At 36.0% G+C, this 25,701-nt stretch overlaps 1 protein-coding gene across 1 annotated transcript; it reads left to right on the top strand.

Moving 5' to 3' along the window:
* Positions 1–1,150: 1,150 nt before the first annotated feature.
* On the top strand, positions 1,151–24,531 carry si:dkey-13n15.2 (protein transport protein Sec24C). The gene is made up of 21 exons (XM_059337277.1): positions 1,151–1,341; positions 1,773–2,477; positions 2,777–2,835; positions 4,149–4,202; positions 5,914–6,025; positions 7,434–7,561; positions 8,595–8,730; positions 9,734–9,843; positions 10,023–10,135; positions 11,265–11,456; positions 12,438–12,534; positions 13,313–13,417; positions 13,503–13,670; positions 14,239–14,335; positions 14,444–14,592; positions 15,850–15,988; positions 17,018–17,139; positions 18,546–18,725; positions 19,637–19,834; positions 21,247–21,336; positions 24,279–24,531. Exons 2-21 carry the CDS (start codon positions 1,820–1,822, stop codon positions 24,417–24,419), a joined length of 3,048 nt encoding a protein of 1,015 aa, XP_059193260.1. The 5' UTR covers positions 1,151–1,341; positions 1,773–1,819; the 3' UTR covers positions 24,420–24,531.
* The last annotated feature ends 1,170 nt before the right edge of the window (positions 24,532–25,701 follow it).

Here is a 25,701-nt window from a genome sequence, read left to right on the forward strand (position 1 = left end):
ATTTTTTTGAACATGCCTTTGTGAGTTAAGCAAGATATGGTAACACTTTATTTTGAAGGTGTCAACATAGGAGTGACATGAGCGTGTCATAAACATTTCATGGGATGTGTCATGAACATTAATGACACTTTGAAGTAACATTAATGCTCCTGATACTTGTCATGTCATGTTTCTGACAGGCTTGTGTGACTCTTATGTAGACACCTTCAAAATGAAGTGTTACCATATCTTGCTTAAGTCACAAAGGCATGTTCAAAAAATTGCCTAAGTCATTTATTTCTCTTAAATTACATAATTTACACACAGTGTTATTACTATGCCAATAGCCATCCTTTGTTACATCCTTTTTGAGTGAAATGGTCAATAAATGTCATATGTTACACTTTTGGTGAAGTTTTTGTGTTTCCTGCAAAACTTGAAAAAATGAGTTAGGCGATTATTTTAACAGGGTGACGATATGCATTTCTTCTAGCGCTAGTATCGCTAGCTTTTATTTTGAAAGGAAATGCGTTGTTTATGTTAAAATAAATCATGCAACACGTTATTGTCATGTAATTTAATTTTTTTGACATAACGTTAAGCGGGGCAAATAATTATTTTTAACCTCTCTAGCTCTCTTCTAGCACTCGTATCGCTAGCTTTTATTTTGAAAGGACAGGCGGAAATGCGTTATCGTGATTCCGGCTAACTTGACGCTTACATTGCAGCAAAGGCTCCGGTTAACGGATCTAACCGGCTTTGTTTAGGCTGAAATAAATCATGCAACACGTTATTGTCATGTAATTTAATTTTTTTTTTACATAACGTTAAGCGGGGCAAATAATTATTTTTAACCTCTCTAGCTCTCTTCTAGCACTCGTATCGCTAGCTTTTATTTTGAAAGGACAGGCGGAAATGCGTTGTCGTGATTCCTGCTAACTTGACGATAACATTGCAGCAAAGGTTCCGGTTAACGGAGCTAACCGGCTTTGTTTAGGCTGAAATAAATCATGCAACACGTTATTGTCATGTAATTTAATTTTTTTGACATAACGTTAGTGGGGCAAATAATTATTTTAAACCTCTCTAGCTCTCTTCTAGCGCGAGTATCGCTAGCTTTTATTTTGAAATTACAGGCGGAAATGCGTTGTCGTGATTCCTGCTAACTTGACGATAACATTGCAGCAAAGGCTCCGGTTAACGGAGCTAACCGGCTTTGTTTAGGCTGAAATAAAACATGCAACACGTTATTGTTATGTAACTTAATTTTGACATAACGTTAGTGGGGCGAATAATTATTTTTAACCTCCCTGAAGTGTTTCGTTTCCGTCGCAAAGGGGGAAATGAAGACGCTGTCCAGAGGTATCTAACGTTGTTTTTTTTCCACTTAAAATAATATTGCTTTCTTCAGGTGGCTCTTTATTTCACCCTGCACATGTCGACACGTTTGCATCCAAGAGGGAACTTTCGTGTTTTCGGCTATTATTATTACTAATTATTGAATAACGTTAACCACAAATAAGCTCATCACAGCAATTTGTCGACAATTTGCTGTCAAAACCTTCAGATCCCGTAGTAACCTGCTGGTGATGTGCAGAGACAGGTTATTCTACAGACGTTTTCAAAGATTAATGTTATTATAACACAAAATAAGGCCTTGTCAGTAGTTGCAAGTAGCCGTAAGCTATGTGCATTAACTGTCAGTAAGAAATGAATGGCCTGTCTGAGAAGAGAGCTGAGGATCACATCACGACCCTGATGATCAATTTTGCATGTTTGTGTTGCCCCGCTAGACCCCGCCTCCACGGAGAAACGCACCAATCAGTGATGGTTATGGAGGATGATGGACGTCCCCACAGCCAATCAGAGCCAGACACCCTGTCAGCCGTGGGCGGGCCAGAACGGCTGGTCCCCAGCTTCACCTCAGGGACCCCCATGCAACCCCCTGCCCAGCTTTCAGCACCTCAGCCTGAGCTCTCCGTCTGACCAGAGACCCTGCTACGACCACCTGCAGGCGTCCAACCACGGCTTTTCCTCCAGAAACGACATCCACAGCAGCAAACTTTATGCTAATGACGGTGAGGAGAGTCTGCAGCGGAGCGTTCCTGATGCTTCATGCATGCTTCCAGCTGCAAGCCAAGGAAGAAGCATTCCTCCATGTTCTCTCCCTCTCCTGAAGGAGGGCACGCAGCCTTGCAAGCTCCAACAAATGCCATTTTACTCCCCTTACAGCCCTTACCAAGCAGTGTCTCCCCCCTTCCAGCCTCCATACACACACCAGAGTTTACTGAATGGACCTCAGTCACCACATCAAAAGCATCTGCCCATTAGCCCGCCGTCCTTTGGACCATGTGTAAACCAGAGTCCACAGTGTACACCTCAGCCTGCATTTGAGAGGGAAAATGTGGATTCCTCTGTTGGATATGCACACAATCATGCCTCGCCCACCTCTCCTGTCCAACAGCAGCCTCAGTGGACACCTCAATCACACCCGAAAGGTAGGTTTGATTAAACTATGCACATGACATGTTGCAGAGCCTCCATCAGGAGCTGATCATTTCAATTAAATCACGCACAAAAAGTCATTTAAGGACGAGCAACATCTGAAAAGAAATAACAGCTGCAGACCAGTGGCACTGTAGGAAAAAAAATCATCCATAAGCAGTCCAATAGAGCACCATAGCTCCATCGTCCAGGGTGTATAATAATGTTGCCATAGTGATGTGTTGCAGTCGTAACAAAAACCGACAAAGTTGTTCAGAATCTCCAATGTGTAACTCCTTTTTTTTCTCCTCAGGAACCATAAACGAATTTGTTCCCAATGTGGCTGCAGAGGACAGAAACACTACCCCTCAGGTGTGGAAAAAACATTAACAGCATCAAAACATTCAAATTATTGCTGAAACAAAAGATTTTTTTTACTTAATTGAAAAATCTGCAGAATATTCTCTCAATTAATCAATGTATCGTTTGGTCTGCATGTCACAAAAAAAAAAGAGAAATTTTCATTGCGGGTTTCCCAGGTTCCAAGTTGACATCCTCTAATTATTATAAAGACATTTTCTTTCATTCAAACACTCTCCAGATACTCCAAAACCTGAAGATGTTCACTTTAAATGTAAAAATAAATAAATAATCAGAAAAAGGAATCAAATCCCACATTGGAGAAGCTTGAACCAGATAATGACTGTTGTTATTGCCTAAAAAAAAGGTGGAAATAAATCCAAATTGTAGATTTTTTTTGTCAATTAACCAATCAATTAATCCGTTAATTGTTTCAGCTTTAGTCAAGATTCACCCTGAAGCCCTAAAGCTGTTAAAGCAGACTGCATACTGACCGTGTAACTTTTAATTTCTAATTAAGTTCATGGCAACGTACCAAAGGGAACAGTGTCGATTTGAGATGTTTTCTCTTCATCGTCAGAGATAAAGAGTTTTAAAAAAAATGCATTTTTATCTTTGTTAAAAACAAAACCATATTATAAAAGAGGTTGTGGAATCAAAATGTGTCATTTTATGCTCAGTATTGCTGCAGTCATATTGAATATACACAGTGATGGAATGTAACTAAGTACATTTACTCAAGTACTGTACTTAAGTAAAATTTTGAGGTACTTGTACTTTACTTGAGTATTTCCATTTTATGTAACTTTATACTTCTACTCCACTACATTTAGAGGCAAATGTTGTACTTTTTACTCCACTACATATAGCCAGCAGCTTTAGTTACTTTTCACATCAGGATTTAACATGAAAAACATGATCGGTTTAAAGTTTAAAGTGACATTTTCTAAATTAGACCTCATAAAAGTATATTAAATAGTTAAAATGAGCCCTACCTTGAGAAAATAAAATGCTGCTTATATAAATGCATCAATAATAATAATTATCAAATCATATATTGAGAATATATTTAACAATCTGAGTGGGGTCATTCTGCAAAACGAGTACTTTTACTTTTGATACTGTAAGTACATTTTGATGCTGATACTTTTGTACTTTTACTGAAGTAAGTTTTGAATGCAGGACTATTACTTGTAGTGGAGTAATTTCACAGTGTGGTATTGGTACTTTTACTTAAGTAAGGAATCTGAATACTTCTTCCACCACTGAATATACACAATCTAGCTAATAAATCTCACCCAATATGATCCGTTTCCTCTCTGCAGTCTCCTAACTCTGAGTCTCGTTATGGCCTGGACCCGGAGCTGCTGCCCAGTGTTGTAAGTTCTTCACTTCTCTGTCTGCACGTCTTCTCTTGACTCACTTCTGCCTCTCCTCTCACACTCACTACATCAGCATGCACACTAATATTCCACCTCTATCACAGGTTTTCTCCATCGCTTTGGTGCATTTCTCACATCACTTAACCCTCTGGAGTCCATGAAAACACCTGCACATTACTTCTTCATGACGTGAAGACATAAAAATGAAGCAACATAGAGTCTTGCCATCAGCTTCCCTCTAAAGTTCTGGCTTGAAACTACATGCCAGATTTTTTTTGATGATATTCGGCCAAGTAAAGCTGGAGATATTGTCAAATATATTTAGTATAAAATATTGAACTAGAGATTATCCTCGTTTTAAGATATCTTTAGATAAGTTCCAGAGAGTCAATTTAGGATTTATTTTTGTATGTGATGACTCAAGCAATGAAATGAGGACTATTAGTTTTTATATGGAATGACGATTCAGCATTCACAAGTATAGTTTATTATGACTGACTTGACATAAGGAAATAATAAAGTTATAAAACAGCAGAGAGTTGTATGAAAGCACTTGATGACTGTCTAAAAGCATTTGATATTTGTTGTAAGGAATGAGAAACTGCTACTATGATGAAAACAAATGACTAAATGTTGAGGAGGTTGAACTAACTGTTGTGCAAATGTTAATAGTGATGTGAGAAATGCACCAAAGCTACTGAGAAAAACTGTATTCCAAATATGACAATATTCAGAATTGGATATTGCATTGCGTATTGCATTTGGATTTTTGAATTAGGTGTTTTTCCCGGATATAGCATTTTTCTAATTACAACTTGTGATATTTCAGCATTATTCCTGTTTTAAGAGAACTGTTTGGACGTGCATACAACGCAGTTTGTTATATCTCAATGCCGACCTTTTCTAAGAGAAAGACGCTGTTTGCACAGTTAAACAAGTCCACTAACAGTGGAAATCATAAAAAATTAATATTTGTACCCAAAGAAGCAAAATGTTACACCTTTTTGATATTTTGTCACACACAGCCTATCAAGCTGAGCGTTTAACATCAATCAGAGTATGCACAGCTGCATATAAACGGGATTATAAGTGGAATATTAATTTTCATTAGGGATGTAAACAGCTTAGTATGAATAATGTCTTTTTCAGCCATGCAAAAACATGCAAAAAAGTAATATTTTTTGCACATTAATGTAGTCTTTAAAAAAAAAATTCTATCGACTATAATTACTACTTAAAACTTTTTTTACTTTTCACTTTTTCACTATTTTTCAAACAACAGACTTGATACATTTTAGAAAATTTTGAATGTTTTTTTTACAGTTTCCTGGAAGTTAATGACATACAAATGAAGGAAGAATAATATAATGATCCAACAGCAAAAAAAAAAGTGTTATTATTATATTAACATATGGTTTGTATTAATTTTTTTCCTTGTTCTTGCTTCTGTGTGTTTATGACAATATTGTAATGCATTTTTTAATTTCCATTTTCCTTCTTTTAAAAGACAATAAAGATTTGTTGCAAAAAAAACCTAAAGAAGTACCACAAAACGACTAAAATACTGTTTCTTTGCTAAAGCGTTGAGCTACAACACACATGTTGTCTGTATGTATTTATTTTATGATAGATTCTGCCTCTAAATATAGCGAGATGTTAGCAGATTGTTGCTGATCGACCTCCGTCTCTTTGTGTCTGTCCGTCCCAGGTGAAGGTGGTTGAAGAGGACCGGGCGGAGTGGGAGGGGAAGCTCTTCGTCTCAGAGCCTTTTTCTCGTCTTCCTCCTCTGGCAACTACTTCCTGCATCATAGAGGACAGAGGTTAATACACAAAACAGTGTCTGTGTGTCCACTTTTATGGTCCAGATGGCATAATTAACATTGCATCAACATTACTCACAGCAACTTCATAGTTTGACTGAAATATTCCAATTCAGTTCTGAATTAAAAATCTTATTTTTTAAAATATCTAATTTGTGCTGATGTCAAGTCAAGTTTATTTATATAACACATTTAATACGACAAGCAGAGATTCAATGTGCTTCAATAAATGAAAAACAAAACAAACAAAAGAAAATAGGCAAATATCATATCATACATGACAAAAGAAACAAAAATACAAATATAAAAGCATACAGAATCAGATAGATTAGATAACATGAAGTAGGTTATTGCAGATATAAAACATTAAAATGAACATTACAAAATGTATGATGCAAATGTATTACAATTAAAATGATGTACAATTTATATGAAAGGGAAATTAAAAAACCTAGTTAAAAGCTAATGAAAGCAGAAATGTTTTTAGTTTGATTTTAAAAGAAGACACGATGATGCCATGATGACTAAAAGCACCATGAGCTGATTTTGAATTGATTCTCGGTATAGTGAGGAGACCTTTACTTGATAATCTAAAACAGGGGTCTCATGGCGATATTTTGTGGTCCTCACCTTGATATGAAAGTTTAATGTGAGTTTTATATGAATGGCACTTTACCGTGTTGTGTGTGGAAGGTCCCTTTAATTACTTTTTATGGTAATTTTGTCTCTTTTTAATTAAATTAACATTTTTTCTAATTGTGTGTCTTTTTTAAGTAATTTAGTGTTTTTTCAGTCATTTTGTGTCTTTTTTTGGTAATTTTGTGTCTTTTTTGGTAATTTTGTGTCTTTTTTGGTCATTTTGTGTCTTTTTTAGGGGGTTATTTTGTGTCTTTTTTTAGTAATTCTTTGGTCATACTGCCTCCAGCGGCCCCCAGGTAATTTGAGTTTGAGACCCCTGCTCTAAGGGATCTTTCCGGCGTGTATGCAGCGAGCATGTCAGCAATGTAGGAAGAAGCTAAGCCGTTCATGGATTTAAAAATGATCAGATGTATTTTAAAATCATTCTTTGTTTTACTGGGAGCCAGTGTAGAGAGGTTATAATGGGAGTAATGTGTTCAAACCGTTTAGTTTTTTTCAGTATTCTGAATAAGATGGAGTTTATTCAGCACCTGTTTTGTAATCCAGTAAAAGGAGCATTACAGTAATCTAATCCACTGGAAATTAACACATGAACCAGTTTTTCAGAATCTGATTGCGATAAAAAACATCTGACTTTAGATATATTTCTAAGATGATAGAATGTAGCCTTGTGTTTTTGGATGTGTCACTTCTTTCCCCTCCAGCCCCTCCTACTTCTCCATACTGTAACTTTCTCATCATTCCTGACCGTGTTTCTGTTGAACTCAAGGTAACGCGAGCCCTTTCGCCATCCGCGCCGCCACCTACTGTGTGCCCTGCGAAGGTCAGACCGCCGTGCTTAGCCGTCTGCCGCTGGGAGCTCTGGTCACACCGTTGGCAGAACAACATGCTGGAGAGGTCAGTATTTAGCTACTAATTCTATAACAATATAGACAAAAATAACAGGAGGACTTACAAGTAGATAAACCAGGGATGGGCAACTTAAATGCTGCAGGGAGCCACAATTTTTCATGTTCACTACCACAGGGCCACATATAGGACCATTCACTTAACCAGATATGATGAAACTGCAATTTTAAATATGTTTACAGTGCAGTAACTTAACATATTTCATGCTCAAATGGATGTATAACAATATAAATATAAATACAAAGGGTTTGAAGCAAATAAAAAATAACCACTTGCTTTGATTTTCTTTTTTTTTTCACTTTTAAGATATGAAAAAAAATATTTAATGTTGGACATTTTATGTTGGACTAAAGGACCAAAAAAGACACAAAATGGCTAAAAAAAAAAAGACACAAAATTACCCAAAAAAAGACACAAAATAACTAAGAAAGACACAAAAAAGACACAAAATGACAAAAAAAGACACAAAAGACAAAAAAAATCACAAAATGACCAAATAAATTCACAAAAAAAGACACAAAATCACCCCAAAAAAAGACACAAAATCGCCAAAAAAAAAAAAGACACAAAATAACTAAGAAAGACACAAAAAAGACACAAAAACATATTTCATGCTCAAATGCATAGTGCACAGTATAAATAGGAATACAAAAGGTTTGAAGCAACAAAAAAAAAAGAACTTACTGTGATTTCTTTTTTTTTCAGTGTAAGAACGGCAGACCAACTTTAATTGCAAGAAGTCATTTTGTGCATTTTTAAACTGCACTTTTAAGATTTCATGCTCAAATGCATGTAGTTGTACTGAGGGCCACTTCAAGTGAGGGTGCGGGCCGTATGCGGCCCCCGGGCCTCCAGTTGCCCACCCCTGAGAGAAGTGATAGATATCTAGGGAGACGTTTGCATGGAAGTGAAGCCTTTTTGTGATGCTACAGTTAACCCATGTGCTGCTGTGAGTAAAGATTTGTTTGTGGAATTGCAGACGTGTGTGTTTAATGTCTAAGTGTGTGTCTGTTGCCTCTAGACGCCTCTACCAGTGCTCCACCAGCCAGAGTGTGTGATGGGCTGTAGTGGGTGTGGAGCCTCCATGTGTCCGGCGATGGGCTGGCAGGACTGTGGTCAGAGGTTTTACTGTCCTTTCTGTGGGAAACTCAGTGAAGGTAAGGTTTTTTGAAATGCTGCAGTTGTTGTCGTCCATACATGTTTGATATCAGTTCAGTTCAGTTTGATGAATAATCTCTTGAACTCTCTAATTTTGCACATTATGACTCGTTTTTATCTATCTATCTATCTATCTATCTATCTATCTATCTATCTATCTATCTATCTATCTATCTATCTATCTATCTATCTATCTATCTATCAATCTATAAAGACTGAAGTGAGATGAACAGACTGAGAATTTTCTCTGACTTGACAAAACAATTCTTGATTGAATTTCATTTTGTGGACTCAAAATGCAGTTAAACAGTTAAAATGCAATATTTTGCAATTTTGTGGGGCCTCTGGTGATTCCCCCCTCTATATTATATGTTGATTATATAGAGCATGGGTCTCAAACTTGTGGCCCGCGGGCCAATTGCGGCCCTCGTACCTTTTTTTTTTCTTTTCTAATTTTGTGTCTTTTTAAAAAAAAATGGTGTGTCTTTTTTAAAAATAATTTTGTGTCTTTTTTAAAAATAATTTTGTGTCTTTTTTTTAATTCTGTGCTTTTTTCCTGGTAATTTTGTGTCTTTTTTAGTCATTTTCTGTCTTTTTTTGTCATTTTGTTTATTTTTTAAGTAATTTAGTTTTTTTTCTGTCATTTTCTGTCTTTTTTGTCATTTTCTGTCTTTTTTGGTCATTTTCTGTCTTTTTTGGTAACTCTGTGTCTTTTTTTGTCATTTTGTTTCTTTTTTAAGTAATTTAGTTTTTTTCTGTCATTTGTGTCTTTTTTTTAGTAATTTTGTGTCTTTTTTTGGTCATTTTAATTCTGCCTCCAGCAGCCCCCAGGTAATTTGAGTTTGAGACCCCTGATATAGATATTATTTTATGTTTCCTAACCACCAACACTGTGTCAACCACTGCCAGTTACAAGCCACCAAACAAACTAACTCAGTTAGTTTTCCATTCTACTCTACTTTGCATGCAGCATCATTTTCTCTCTCCTCTCTGGTGTCTCAGTGCCGTGGCAACACTACCAGCCCACCAAAGGCGTGGAGGGGATGCGGGTTGATAAAGACACGAGACCTGAACTCAGTCTGGGCTCGTACGAGATACTCGACTCTCAGAAGGTTTGTTCCACTGCTGCTCTATTGCTCATCATTATATGGGCTTTATCAAACATTGTGAGGATTCCTGCAAGCCAGTAGGACATTTATCAAGCAGAAACACCAAATGATTTGCTGATTGTAGCTCCTCAGATCAACCAGTCAATCAAACTTCATCTGTAAACTGTTGTTGTTTGTCTCAGGGAGAACCTGCTGCTCTGCTTCTGGCCATAGACGTGTCTGCGTCCGCGCTGAGAGGAGGACATCTGGAGTTTGCAACACAACAAATACTCAGTCTGCTCACCTCTCTGAAGAGGTAAAACACTCACAACTAGCTCTAGATACACACACACCAACACACACACTTTGTCTCAGCCCTCTGCATGGTATCCCTACAGATCTGGAAACACTGGAACACGGGGACAATCATTTCTCATCTGCTTTCTAGCCGACAGTCTTTAACTCTCTGGAGTCTTTTTGGGCTATTTTGTCCATTTTTGAATGCTTTCCATCCTGCCTGTATACACCACTTAAAACATGTTTAAATGCCATTTTGGTATATATTTTCCCCAGCACAACCTCAACCAAAAAGAAACAGAAAAAACAACATAAATGTGATTGTGTGTGATTCTGTCATCCAACTCTGGTTTTTATTCTAGTGTGACTCTATTTTATATGTGTCTTGTGTGTTTAGCGTAACAATTTTGGTCATTTTGTCTATTTTTTAGTCATTGTGTGTCTTTGTAAGTCATTCTGTGTCTTTAGGTGTGTCTTTTTTTTAGTTATTTTGTGTCTTTTTTGGTCATTTTGTATATTTCTGTGTCTTTTATGTGGCTTTTTTAGTCATTTTGTTGTCTTTTTTTAGTTATTTTGTGTCTTTTTTTTGAATAATTTTGTGTCTTTTTTTGTAATTTTGTGTCTTTTTTGTTAGTTTGCGTCTTTTTTTAGTCATTTTGTGTCTTTTTTTGGTCATTGTGTGTCTTATTTTGTCATTTTGTGTCTTTTTTTGGTCATTGTGTGTCTTATTTTGTCATTTTGTGTCTTTTTTGGTAATTTTGTGTCTTTTTTTGGTAATTTTGTGCCTTTTTTAGTAATTTGTGTCTTTATTTGGTCATTTTGTGTCTTTTTAAGTCCTTTAGTCCAACATAAAATGTGATTTTGAATCTTTTTTTTTTAAACAAAGGTTGCACATATAACATATAAGAGGGTTCCATCCAGTTCTATCATTTTATACTAAATATATTTGAGCTTGTCTCCAGTTTTACTTGGTATATCATCATCAAACTGAAACTGGCCTCATGGAGTTTACAGCCAGAACTTTAGAGGTAAATTTACAGTAGGGCTCCACGCTGCTTTGTTTTCTAGTCTGGATGTCATGAAGAAGTCTGAATGATTTGGAGCTTTTGGAGACTCCAGAGGGTTAAAGTTTCATCTTATCTGTGTAGTGATGATGGTGACGGCCTGTCGGACGTCCGTATTGGTCTGATGACGTACGACAGCAGGATCCACCTGTACAACCTCAGCCTCGCCTTGTCCCGCCCTCACATGCTGGTCATCATGGAGGCAGAAGACCTGCAGCTTCCTGTGCAGGACGGACTCCTGGTGTCCCTCAGAGACTGTATAGAAAGTATCGAAAGGTAACAGACGTGTTTGGTTTTGCCTGATGTATTTTTGCTAAATTTTCAGAGCATCATGCACATGATTCTGCTTCAAGTTTCACACATCAGACTTAAAAGTGTTGATTTGATTTTAAGTTCATGCATGCAGCTTTACAAAGGCGGCCTAAAATATTTACTGAGAATATTACTGGTGGCCTGTAAGAAATCAATAAGGAAGAAAAGGCTGAAGAGGGAGGCGCCTAGTGCAGATGAATGGATTGATATTGTGTACAACATCTTTGGAATGGAAAGAATTACTTTCAATTTAAGAACACAAAAAGAGGTATTTATTGACAATTGGCAAAAATGGATTACATATGTCTCTACCATAAAACCAGGTAAGGTTTCAGGTAATTCTCAGATTGGACGATCAGAAGACTTTAATTTATTTGTACCTTCCCCCCCTTTTTTAGGTATTTTCTAATTCCCTTTTGTACACTTTTACTTTTCCCTTGATATTTTCTGTATTTGTCTATAGGTCTTCATGTTGAATGTTTGTTTGTTCATTTACATGTAAAATCAAAAACCAATAAAAAAGTAAATGACAAAAAAAACAAAGGCGGCCTAAATAAGACAAATTGTCTTTTAGATTTTACTTTGGAAAGTATTTACTCAGAAACTATGGGCAATGGTTTTGTAAATGATGAAGCAAAAGTACATATAATTATAAAAAAGGACTTTTTCCTTTTCCAAAAACAACAACCGTCTTGTTACAGATCTGTAAAAATGCGAAATAATACACATCCTTCCTTTTTACAGTAAGCAGATAAACAAATAAATGAGTACACAGAAAATAACAACATACAGAGAAGTAGCATCATCAATAGGTTTAAAATGAGGCAGAGAGGGATTTTTTTTTTTTTTTATGCTCTTTACTGTAAATAACTGAACCACTTTGTTATTATTTGGTGTAAAATGATGTGTGTGTGTGTGTGTGTGTGTGTGTGTGTGTGTGCGCAGTGTTCTGCAGCTTATTCCTCAGTTTAGTCCAGAGTCTGGAGACCCGGGTGGAGTCCCCATGGAGCTGCCTGTCAAAGCAGGACTGGCTGTATTACAGGTCAGTGGTCCTGCTCAGACTTTGATGTGTTTATGCATAGTGAGGGATAATAATTATCCCAATTATTTTGCAAGCTGTCAGTCAAGTCAAGTCAAAGTTTATTTATAGCGCACATTTAAAAACAACCTCAGTTGACCAAAGAAACAGTTATTAAAATAGAATAAAATCATACACAAATAGTTATAACTAAAAACAATAAAATACAAAAAAAAACAGTAAAACAATAAAATAGTAATAAAAACTCAATCCAAAAACAGATAGAAAAGAAAAATAAAAGGGTAAAAAAAGTAAAAGAAAGCCAAGGATTCTTAGCTGGGACTGAACGCCAATGACAATAAATAGGTTTTTTAATAATGTTTTAAAGTGATTAATGGCAGATATTTTACTGTCTCATATTAATGGCAGCCTCTCTGAACTAGGGTTGTCAAGATACTAAAATTTTCAACACAATACCGATACTCAGAAAAGTATTCGATACTCGATACCATTTTCGATACCACAAGGATAAAAATAAAGACAGAAATATTTTTATAAACAAGAAAAATGCAACATGTAAAAATTAACAGAACCACAGGTTAAATATTTATAATAAAAAACAGTTGCGCAAAAAGAAACTGCAACTATGATAACAAGCTTCAGATACTCGATACTTTTGAAAATGAGTATCGTATCCGGATACAACGTTTTAGTATCGATACTTTTTTGAGTATCGATACTTTTGACAACCCTACTCTGATCAATATGACGAATATCAGGATATGATGTTCTTTGCTTTCAGGCCCTAAATTGTCCTGGCAAGCTGCTGATCTTCCATACAGCCCCTCTGGTGGAGATGGGACACACAGATTCTTCCTCAGGGTTCTTTGGCTCCAGCAAACAAAAGGTACGTAACATCTCTGTGTGCAAATACGAAGACAGCTCCACGGTTACACGGTCGCTAAAACGCCCTCCTCTTTTGATTCTCCCAGTCCATCTTTCAGCCGTCAGAGCTAGCCATCTCATTGGCCAAGGAGTGTGTCAGTCAGGGCTGCGGCGTTCACCTGTTTGTCCTCTCCCAGCAAGATGTGGGCGGGGCTTGGCCGGGACACATACCTTATCTGACAGGAGGAGCTCTGTACACCTACAACCACCTCCAGGTACGCAGCAGCACCAGCTAAAATACTATTTAAGATAAGATAATAAGACAAGACAAGATATACTTTATTCATCCCAGCAGAGAAATGTAGGTGTTCCAGCAGCTAACATACACAACACAACACAACACAACACAACACAACACAACACAACACAACACAACACAACACAACACAACACAACACAACACAACACAACACAACACATGTCTACATACATATTCCACCTATACAGAACATGAGCCCACAATACATAGCCTAGTATAGAAGAAGTGGAATGGATGGTCCATGTGCATTAGTAGCTGTTACTCATAGATAACAGTTACAGCAAGTGTGCAAATATACAGGTGTGTAAATAAATAAACAGGTGTGCAAAAATACAGTTTGATACATACATACATATTTACCAATAACCAAAATATGGCAAAATATTCAGCTTCTGTGAGCACTTTGAAGCAGGAAAATAGTGTTTTTAGCTGTTCTTTTGTTGAAATAAAGACTTGAACTTGCTGAGCATGCAGATGAGTTGGAGGCTTATTGTTGACTGATATTTTCTTAATTCCCACTCCAGGGAGAACTGGACAGAGAGCGTTTCAGCTCTGATCTAAAGAGCATTATAGAGACAGACACCGGCTACAAGGCTGAGCTCAGGATTTTTGTCAGCAAAGGTGAGATATTGTGTGTGTGTGTGTGTGTGTGTGTGTGTGTGTGATTACACAAACATTGTCCTTTAAAAAAAGTACCTACGATTCCATTATCTGTGTCTTTCCCACCAGATTTACGTGTGTCCGGCTGTTATGGACTCTTCATCCCCGGGCCAAGCCCCAGCCAGGTTACCATGGCAACTCTTGATTGGAGGACAACGCTCGCCGTGGAGCTCGCACACACCAGAGCTCTGGATGAGACGAGAGGCGTGGCCATACAGGTGGGTTTCAGTCCTGGTCTCTTTGTTGTCTTTTTGTCACTCAAATTCTTCTGAACCCCAACAAGCAACAGCAGTTTTCGGGCGTTTTTTTGCCCCTCTATTTACTTTTTACTTACTACAGTATATAAAATATATAAATCCTGCAGCTCTGTGGAATCAGCACAATCATAGCTAGAAGGTGGAACATCTAAAACACGTCTTTTGTGCAGAATAATAATGACATAAATCATAAAAAAAAGAGAAAAAAACGCAAGTTGCTTTTCTCTGATAAATATATATATTTTCTTTAAATTGGAATAAAATGGAATTTAAATACACAACACTTTCCGAAGTGCACACAAGTGTCATGAATATTAGGAAAAAAATGGGTCTCCACTTGCTATACATGTTGACCTTTTAGCATTTTTACATGCTCTCCTGTCCTCTCCTCTCAGCTCTGTGTAAACAGATTTTCAGTTAATATTTGTCACGTGACCGTTTGTCTCACAGTGTCGCTGAGGAGCAGAATTTAATGTTTTTTAACAGGGTCTAGTTATTACAAACAGTTTTTTTTAGCAACATTTTTGACAGAAAAATCACAATTTCAAGTTTCGTTTTTGTTATTTTTCTTACAGAATGTTTCGTAGCCTATGATGCGTTCAAGGACTGTCGGACAGTTCAAATTTCACTGATAATGCCTATTTTACAGTTTCTTTCTTTTTTTTTTAACAATATTTTATTAGTTTTTAAGTTTTACAGTAATATTTGAACAAACAAAAGTAAATGATAACATACATAAAGAATGCAGAGCACTGCAGAACCCAAACCTTCATACACACACACACACACACACACACACACACACACACACACACACACTATCACCAGGTAGATTTGCACAAAATTACATATGTATACATACACGCACACATAAATACACATGCATGCATTACACGTATGCATATCTAAGCAACATGTGCATACATATATTCTTATAAATACACCCATATACATACTTATACATACACATAAACATATATACATAATAATAATAAAGATAATTAAAATTTTATGACCCTATTTTCCAGTTTCTTTCTACTATAAATGGTGTATTTTTTTGAATTGTTGAATTATTACAGTATATTCCATAATTTTATTGATGATTTTATAAATGAGACCACAGCTTTGCCACTGCAGACTTTTTAAAACTTTTTTCAGTCCTTAATAAAACAGCGTTGTCTCTGGTTTTAACCCTCCTGTCTCCTGTCTCTCTGTCAGGCTGTGTTGTCTTTCAGCACCCAGACAGGAGAGCGGAGGAGCAGAGTTCACACTCTGACCCTGCGATGCTCCCGTCAGCTGCAGGACGCTTTCCGCCAGTACCAGGCCCAAACCCTGCTCACCTTCTACTGTAAAAAAAGTAAGTATCATATACTGACCTTTAGTGTGTTATTTAGACGTTATACTGCAAAGAGAATGTAGTAATTATTAACATCTGCACGCCTAAATTACAAATTTCTTTATTTATTCATTCTTTTATTTATTTATTTATTTATTGGATCTCCATTAGCAACAGCACATTAGCATAGCAATTCTTGTGCAGTGTAAAAATGCACAAAATTACTTCTTGCAATTAACGTTGGTCTGCTCTTCTTGCACTGAAAAAAACGAAAAGAAATCATAGTAAGTGGTTATTTTTTATTTGCTTCTAACCTTTTGTTTTCCTATTTATACTGCAAATTATTTGGTTCTTAAGATAAAACAAACTTAGATTTAGAAGTGTTAGATAATTTATCTTGTTTTAAGAGTTGATTCCTTATTTTAAGTGTTCAACATGCTTTTTTTCTAGATTAATCAATCTTAATTTAAGAAATCTTGTCAAGTGAAATTATCTGTCCATGCAGCAAGATCATTTCCCTCAGATTTAGTGTTTTTATCTTGTTTTTAGACACACCTTTTTTGCAGTGTACATGCATTTGAGCATGAAATATGTTAAGTTATTGCACTGTAAACATATTTAAAATTGCAGTTTCATCAGATCTGGTGTCCATGAAAAACTGTGGCCCCCTGCAGCATTTAAGTTGCCCATCCCTGGTTTAAATATTTTCCATATAAAAATGGCAAAAAATAAATGTGTTAAATCATATTGAACTTAATATCTTCTGGTTTTGGACAGAAAAAACAAGACATTTGAGGACTTCACAGCAAATTTTGAGAAACATTTTTTACTGTTTTCTGACATTTTTAGACCAAATTATTACTTAAGGGCATAATTGGCAGATGACTTGATAATGGAAATAATGGTAAGTTACAATTCCACGTTCGATCTGAAGGATGGAGTCGGAGGAGGAGGCTCTCCATCAATGCACATTGATTACATTAAATGCATTTATCTTAAAATGACACAGAAGAAGACAACATTGATTTGTGTTTCTGTGTGTCCCTCTAGTTTACTGTGCGGTGTTGGAGCGCCCCCTACAGGAGCTGAGGGAGGAACTGCAGACGGAGATAACTGAAGCGTTGGCGTCCTACCGCAAACACTGCTGCTCTGCTTCTGTGTCTGCAGGACAGGTGGATCTTGTTTTTACTCCTTAAAACACAAAGAGGCAGTGTTGTGAATGTCTAAAAAGTTTAAATGTTTTTACAGTTATTGTATGTAAAACATTTTTTGTAGAAACAAAAACAAACAACGTTTACACTCTGCCATCATCTTTCTGTTGTGTCCCTCTGTGTCTTTTTTATTCACTGTGCTGCAACTGGTTGATTCAAAAATCCAAGAGCATTGAATGCATATTTTCTTTGACCCTTTATAACATATAAAATCTAAAGTCACTTTTTAATATGAATTTATAATTTATTTGATAATTTTTAATGTATTTTCTGACATTTTTAGAGACACTGTGAGCAAAATGCATTACCGTAGCACATTTTTAAATAGAAATAAAAAAACAACAAAAGGTCTTTTTGGGGATTTTTTTCTTTGGCAAGCACTTAAACATGCTCAAGGGTAGCTGGTGTCACCTAAATGTATTTTATTAAAATATACACACATTTTATTTCAAACAATTCTATCATTACCGTAACATCTAACCATTTTTTCTCACCAATTTTCATTCAGATTTTGTTCTTTATACATTGTTAAAAACATTATATTTGATTATATTCTGTTAAATTATACATTTAAAAAATTATATTTATTTTTATAAAGTTTATTAAATATTTATTGTATATAAGTGTGATGAAACCATGACATTTTTATCTGGATGCATTACAGTAATGAATTTGTGAATCAAAAATATGTTCAAAAATATTATTTTAGCACAAAATAATAACTTATGCCTCATTATGGCGATATTGTTCATTCATATAAAAGTGAAATATATTTAGTTTAATAAAGTATGTCCTTATAATCTTCACAGACATAACTTAGACTGGCTTCATGAGAATCACCGGTAACGCTTTATATTAAGGTCCTTGTAATAACCATTAATTAACAAGTAATAAGGCCCTTGTAAGTCCTTACAAGATGCTTATTAACATTATTGTGTGTTTATAAGCTTATATAAGTGTTAATAATGGCATTACAAACACCCATGACCCACCCATTATGTCTTTGCCATGCCTTTAGTAATCTTATTTTGTTTGCTTATTGATATTAAAATATACTTTAGTGCTCATCTATTATAAGTTGACTATAAGTTAACTATGCTTTTTGCAACTAGCGGATCTAAAGCGAGAACAATGCCTTATTACTTGTTAATTAATGGTTATTAAGGACCTTATTATAAAGCGTTACCGAAAATATTATTTTAGCACAAAATAATGTATTATGCATCATTATGGCTATATTGTTCATTCATATAAAAGTGAAATATATTTAGTTTAATAAAGTATGTCCTTATAATCTTCACAGACAGAACTTAGACTAACTTCTTGATCTGAGTCTTTTTGACCAAATGTTTGTTTGTTTTGTTTAGCTGGTCCTCCCTCAGTACCTGCGAGCACTTCCTGTTTACATCAACAGTCTGAGGAAGAGCGAGGTGCTGCTGCCGGGCCTGAGGAGCTCCATCCACCAGCGGCTGCAGCAGCGCTGCCAGGTGCTCCGCATGGACACCTGCAGCACCGCAGCACACTTCTACCCTCTGCTGCTGCCTCTGGTCAGTGCGTCTACGTCTGAAACTTATCAGGCTGAAATTCTGAACCACAGAGCTGAAGGGCAGAAATTTTGAAATCAAAAAGCTTTGTTTTTTATTCATCACAACTGTTGTTTTGAAGGTATTACTATTGGCATTTCATTTAGACATCCTCATTTCTCAAAAAGTTAAAAAAATAACATTCCCCAAATTTTTAGGCACTCTAGCATCAATAAATAAAATGACTTTATTATTGATGAAGCCACTGGTGGGATTGAATAAGATTACCAAAGATTCAGCATTTATTGTGGAAAGAAACTGTAAAAACGGGTGCTATAGTCAAAATTTGAACTTTTGGACGGTCCTTGAACAGATCATAGGTTACGAAAGTTTCTATACCAAGAAGTAACCAAAGTAACCAAAACGAAGATTAAAATGTTACATGTTAAAATGTTGCCAAAAATAAAGCGTTTGGAATAACTAGATCCTGTTAAAAATAAAATAGTCTGTTGTCTCATTTATATAATTATTATAAAATATACTGTAATAATTCAACAATTCAACAAAAAATACTGTTTAAAAAATACTGTTTTAAACTATAAAAGCAGCCATTAAAAGTGAATGTGTGAAACTGTTGAAAGTTTCCGTTAGAAAAGTAACCTAAATGAAACTTAAATTTGTGATATTTCTGTCAAAATCACTTTCTTCTATTTGTCAAAAATAAACTGTTTGTAATAACTAGATCCTGTTAAAAACATTAAATTCTGCTCCTCAGTGACACTGTGAAGCCTTGATTGATTCTGCTGAGACGAACGGTCACGTGACAAATATTCACTGAAAATCTGTTTACACAGAGCTGAGAGGAGAGGACAGGAGAGGCTGTAAAAATGCAAATAGTCCAATCAGTTCATTTTTTACTCATTTGTCTCCTGCAGTCGCTGCCAGTTGAAAGCTCCTCCTCTCCACTCCCAGAGGAGGCGCTGCGCTGCTGCGCTGCCAGTCTGGAGCCAACAGGTCTGTACCTGGTCCATGCACCCCTCACCCTGCTGCTCTGGGTGGGCACCCAAGTCCCAGCATGCACCCTGGTCGAGCTCTTCAACACCAGCTGTTTCTCCTCGCTGCCCTCTGGAGAGGTAAGTGTTCAGAAGGATGTAGGCACACACACACACAAACACACACACACACACACAGGGTTATAATCATAGACTGTATATAAATAATGGAAAATTAAAATACAGTGAAAGGGTCAAAAGTTATGAGACCAAACCGCTAAACGTCCTTTTGTTCTATATAACGTTATATATAACTTTATTGACACGTTGCCGTGGATATGCATTGTTCTGCTTCTCTCCTGATGACGACTCGCCTTGTTAGTGACCTGTCAATCAAAGGTAGCCCCGCCCCAAATCATACGATTCTGTATCTTCTATTTTCTTCTAAATGGGGCCATTATTAGAACTATTAACATCAGATTGTCTTGAAGAAGATTTTTCACTAGTGATTGAGACCATAGTGTTATTCTGAGTTAATAAATCAAGTGAGAAGTTTTCTCATTTTGCATTGAAATGAATGGACAGAAATGATTTTGCAGCCACACTTAGCGCCCCCTGCTGGAATTTTTGGTAAAATGCAGCTTAAGGCACTTCCTGGTTTGCCTCCCTGCTCAGACACGGAGGTTGCCGCCTGATTATAATACAGTGACGCTTCATCTTCAACAAATAAAATGCCCCGTTCAAGTGTTCAATAACAAATTTTAAAAGCTTTTTTATTATGGAAAATTATGGAAAAGTCTTCTAATCGGCTTAACCAGCTTGAGTGTAAAGGTTTTAACTAATGATTCGCTCATAGAAAAGGAGAACATTTTTGAGAAGAGGAAAACAAGGAGTCATAAAGTTATATCAGGCTGTTTTTATCTCTAAAGACACACAGATGATTGTTTCTCTAACTGGCCATGAAGCCAAGGTTATAATAGTTTTGGATTTTTCATTAGTTTTAGTTTTAATTTCGTTGTGATTTTTTGTTTTCAAATTCAGTTGGTTTTAATTCGTTTTAGAGTGAGTTTGCTAGTTTTAATTAGTTTTTATTTTTGGGAAAATGCTTAGTTTTAGTTTAGTTTTTATTAGTTTTAGTTTTTTGTAATGGGGTATTTGTTGGGTTCAAGATTCAAAAAGTCACAATAAATGTTCCTTTATTTCCTTTGTCTGATCATCTCAGCCCCATTAAGTTTATTAAGTCATAAAACCAGATAGATGAAATAGATTTCATATCAACCAAAAAGGTTTACGTATGAAAAAAGTTGACAAAGTTTTCACTATAATTTTAGTTAGTTTTAGTTAGTTTTGTAATCACAAAATACAGTTTCAGCTAGTTATCGTTTTTTAAAAACTCTTGTTTTTATTTTTATTTCAGTTAACGAAAATGTTTTTTCAATTCTACTTTTCGTTATTTCGTTAGTTTTCGTTAACTATAATAACCTTGCATGAAGTGCACTGCTACATTTACACTTACATTGACTCTCTGTTTGTGATGATTTGTGTTTCTTCAGACCAAGCTGCCAGTTCTAGAAAACGCTCTGTCCATCAGTGTTCGATCCCTCATCAACACACTGAACGCCCAGGCCCCCCGGGCCCGCAAGGTGAGCTGCTGAAGCACCTTCCACCTTAAATTACAGTTCAGCTGATGTCTTAACAGTGTGTCGTAGAAATTAGTCCTAAAACCTGAAAGTGAGTCATCATTTCTGCACTTCGGGAAAATCAAATAATAATTTTCTTTTCTCTTCATGTGCTGAAAATATCTTCCTCTCTGTGTCAAATGATGCTTTATACAAGAAACCTGGAAACAAAGTAGAGTCTCATTTGTTATAACTTACTTTAATTAACTTACTATTGCTGATATTTAAAGGACGACATTATCCACTAGAATATTTCTAGACACTTCAGAAAAATTTATGACGCATAATTATTCTTTCCTGATTTTTTTTAACCGGTCAAAAACTGACTTTTGTTATGTTTTTATAAGGATTTGTGTAAATAAACAAACAAACCTTTAAGAAAACTCAGTTCTAAAGAACTGTTATAATTAAATTAGTTGAAATGAGGTATAACAGCAGCACAATAGAATTTTTTTTTTCCAGTGTTTTCTGAATGATGATAGGCCAAATAAAAGCAGATAAGGTCAAACATATTTGATATGAAAATATAGAACGAGATGTTCTCCTCATTTTACCTCTGAAATGTTATATATGTAGGCAACATTTGAATTCTTTACTGAGCGTAATTGGGTTTCAAAATCCAATTTTATGGGTGTGTTTTTGCGGTACGAACTGTGGATCCAGTAAGTCAAAATGAAAAAATAATTATCAGGTCATATACAGTTGAAACCAGAAGTTTACATACACTATATAAAAAGACACATATGCTTTTTTTCTCACTGTCTGACATGAAATCAGACAATCACTTTTCCTGTTTTAGGTCCGTTAGGATTACCAAAATTATTTCTATTTGCTAAATGCCAAAATAATGACAGAAGGATTTTTTTAGACAATTTTTTATTACTTTCTTCAAAGTCAGAAGTTAACATACACTAACATTATTATGCCTTGAAACTATTTGGGAAAGCCCAGATGATGCTGTCATGTCTTTGGAAGCTTCTGATAGGTTTATTGACAACATTAGAGTTAATTCGAGACACACCTGTGGATGTATTTTAAGGCACACCTGAAACACACTGCTTCTTTGTGTGACATCATGGGAAAGTCAAAAGAAATCAACCAAAATATCAGGAAGATAATTGTGGACCTGCACAAGTCTGGTTCATCCTTGGGTGCAATTTCCAGATGCCTGAAGGTGCCACATTCATCTGTTCAAATAATTATACCCAAGTATGAACACCATGGGAATGTCCAGCCATCACACCGCTCAGGAAGGAGACGGGTTCTGTGTCCCAGAGATGAACGTGCTTTGGTCCAAAATGTGCATATCAACCCAAGAACAAAAGCAAAAGACCTTGTGAAGATGCTGGCTGAAGCTGGTAAGAGTGTGTCATTATCCAGAGTGAAACGAGTCCTGAGACATGGGCTGAAAGGCCACTCTGCCAGGAAGAAGCCATTACTCCAAAAGAAACATAAAAAAGACAGATTACAGTTTTGTCAGACCAAAAATTAAGGTCTTTGTCCCTGTGTGCATTTGCAAACTGTAATCTGTCTTTTTTATGTTTCTTTTGGAGTAATGGCTTCTTCCTGGCAGAGTGGCCTTTCAGCCCATGTCTCAGGACTCGTTTCACTCTGGATAATGACACACTCTTACCAGCTTCAGCCAGCATCTTCACAAGGTCTTTTGCTTTTGTTCTTGGGTTGATATGCACATTTTGGACCAAAGCACGTTCATCTCTGGGACACAGAACCCGTCTCCTTCCTGAGCGGTGTGATGGCTGGACATTCCCATGGTGTTTATACTTGGGTATAATTATTTGAACAGATGAATGTGGCACCTTCAGGCATCTGGAAATTGCACCCAAGGATGAACCAGACTTGTGCAGGTCCACAATTATCTTCCTGATATTTTGGTTGATTTCTTTTGACTTTCCCATGATGTCACACAAAGAAGCAGTGTGTTTCAGGTGTGCCATAAAATACATCCACAGGTGTGTCTCGAATTAACTCTAATGTTGTCAATAAACCTATCAGAAGCTTCCAAAGACATGACAGCATCATCTGGGCTTTCCCAAATTGTTTCAAGGCATAATAATGTTAGTGTATGTAAACTTCTGACTTTGAAGAAAGTAATAAAAAATTGTCTAAAAAAATCCTTCTGTCATTATTCTGGAATTTAGCAAATAGAAATAATTTTGGTAATCCTAACGGACCTAAAACAGGAAAAGTGATTGTCTGATTTCATGTCAGACAGTGAGAAAAAAAAGCATATGTGTCTTTTTATATAGTGTATGTAAACTTCTGGTTTCAACTGTAGGTGAGATTGTGCTGAAAAAAATGATGATACCAACATGTCATGGTAAGTAAGTATGTAAGTAAGTAAGTAAGTAAGTAAGCAAGTAAGTAAGAAAGTAAGTAAGTAAGTAAGTAAAGTTTATTTATATAGCACTTTTCACAGATAAAATCACAAAGTGCTTTACAGGAAATAAAAAGAAAGAAATAAGATAAGGGAACATAAAACAATCAAAACACAGTTAAAACACAATGAAACATAAAAGTTATAAAATAATATGTACAATGCATGGTGGTCATCCAAATGCCTGTCTAAAAAGATACCTGGTCTTAAGGTGATTTTTAAAAGCGTCCACAGAAATAGCGGACTCAGTTTACTGATGTTTCTAAGACGATATGTTATGGTGAACATGATTTTAAAGTGGTATACACATGCAGAATGAAAAGGATTCAAAAACGGACAAAATAGCCCCAAACACCAGAGGGTTAATGTGCCTCATGTTGCATTATGTCGTGTGCCTACATGTGGGAGAAGTGAATTCTTGCCCAGGTCACATCAGGACAAATGACTCCCAGTGGGTGTTGTCCGGTGGTGACATCACTGATAAGAGCGTGTGTCTGTTTCTCTGTCTCAGCTGTGGGTGGTGAAGCAGGGCGACGCCTGCGAGGAGGCCCTGCAGCGCCACCTGGTGGAGGACAAGAGTCCCAACGGAGGGGCTTCCTATGCAGACTTCCTCTACCACCTCCACGTCAACTCTGTCCGCCTGCTGCAGTGATTCACACTCTGTCCTCCTCCACGTCTATAGGAGACGACGCTGGCAGCAGAACTACAGGTGCATCTCAAAACATAGAATATCATGAAAAAGTTCAATATTTTATGTCAATCATTCCAGAAAGTGAAACTCATACATTAAATAGAGTCATTACGCGTAGAGTGAAATATTTCAAGGCTGTTTTTCTTGTCATTTTGATGATTCTGGCTTAGAGATAATGAAAACACAAAACTCAGTGTCTCAGTAAATTAGAATGTTGTGAAGAAGTTTTTTTTTTTTTTTCTCGTAAATTTGTATTTTTCTCATGAATTTTTAGGTTTTATCATGAATTTGTATTTTTTTGTCTTAAAATTAGATTTTTTTTTCTTGTAAATTTTACTTGTGAATTTTTTTCTCACATAATTTGTGATTTTTTTTCCTTGTAAATCTGTTTTTATGAGAAAAAGACAAATTTACAAGGAAAATAATCACAAATTATGTGAAAAAAATCACAAATTATGTGAAAAAAAATCACAAATTTAAGAGAAAAAAATACAAAATTATGATTAAAAAAAATCTAAAAAAATCATGCGAAAAATAGAAATTTACGAGAAAAAGTCTCAAATTTATGAGAAAAAAAATCACAAATTTACAAGAAAAACAGCCTTGAAATATTTCACTCTATGTGTAATAAATCTATATAATGTATGAGTTTCACTTTCTGAAATAATTGACAAAAAATATTGAACTTTTTCGCGATATTCAAATTTTTTGAGATGTACCTGTATATTACCAGACGTGATTATAATGTGGGAATATCTTCGGCCTGTTCAGGTGATGCATGGGGACATTTATAAGAGATATTCCTGTAACGACTGCTGTGGTGTGTGTGTGTGTGTGTGTGTGTGTGTGTGTGTGTGTGTGTGTGTGTGCCGTGTTGAATGTGATCTGTGCCGTTCATGATGTTAATTTATTCCCGTGTATGCGTGTATGTGTGTGTAACAGAGAGTGTGTGTGTGATGCCCACAGTATGTCCTGTGTGTGCATAATCTCCTATAAAAAGAAATGAATAAAGGCTTTAATTGAACCTTGATTGACGTTTCTAGCAGCATCGTTCAGTTTATCGGTGGAACTGTTGTTTTTTTTATAATTAACGGTGGAGCAGCAAAGTTTTCCACTTCATCCTGCAACATCAGATGAATTTATGACTCAGGAAGCTGAACAGGGGGCAACTGTCTCATGCAAACTAATCACACTAATTTGCAGTTTAAATTATGTTGCTGCAAGGGTGAAAAGCACTGTAGTT

This window comes from Centropristis striata, chromosome 7, assembly GCF_030273125.1.
Source record: "Centropristis striata isolate RG_2023a ecotype Rhode Island chromosome 7, C.striata_1.0, whole genome shotgun sequence".
Classification (NCBI taxonomy): domain Eukaryota; kingdom Metazoa; phylum Chordata; class Actinopteri; order Perciformes; family Serranidae; genus Centropristis; species Centropristis striata.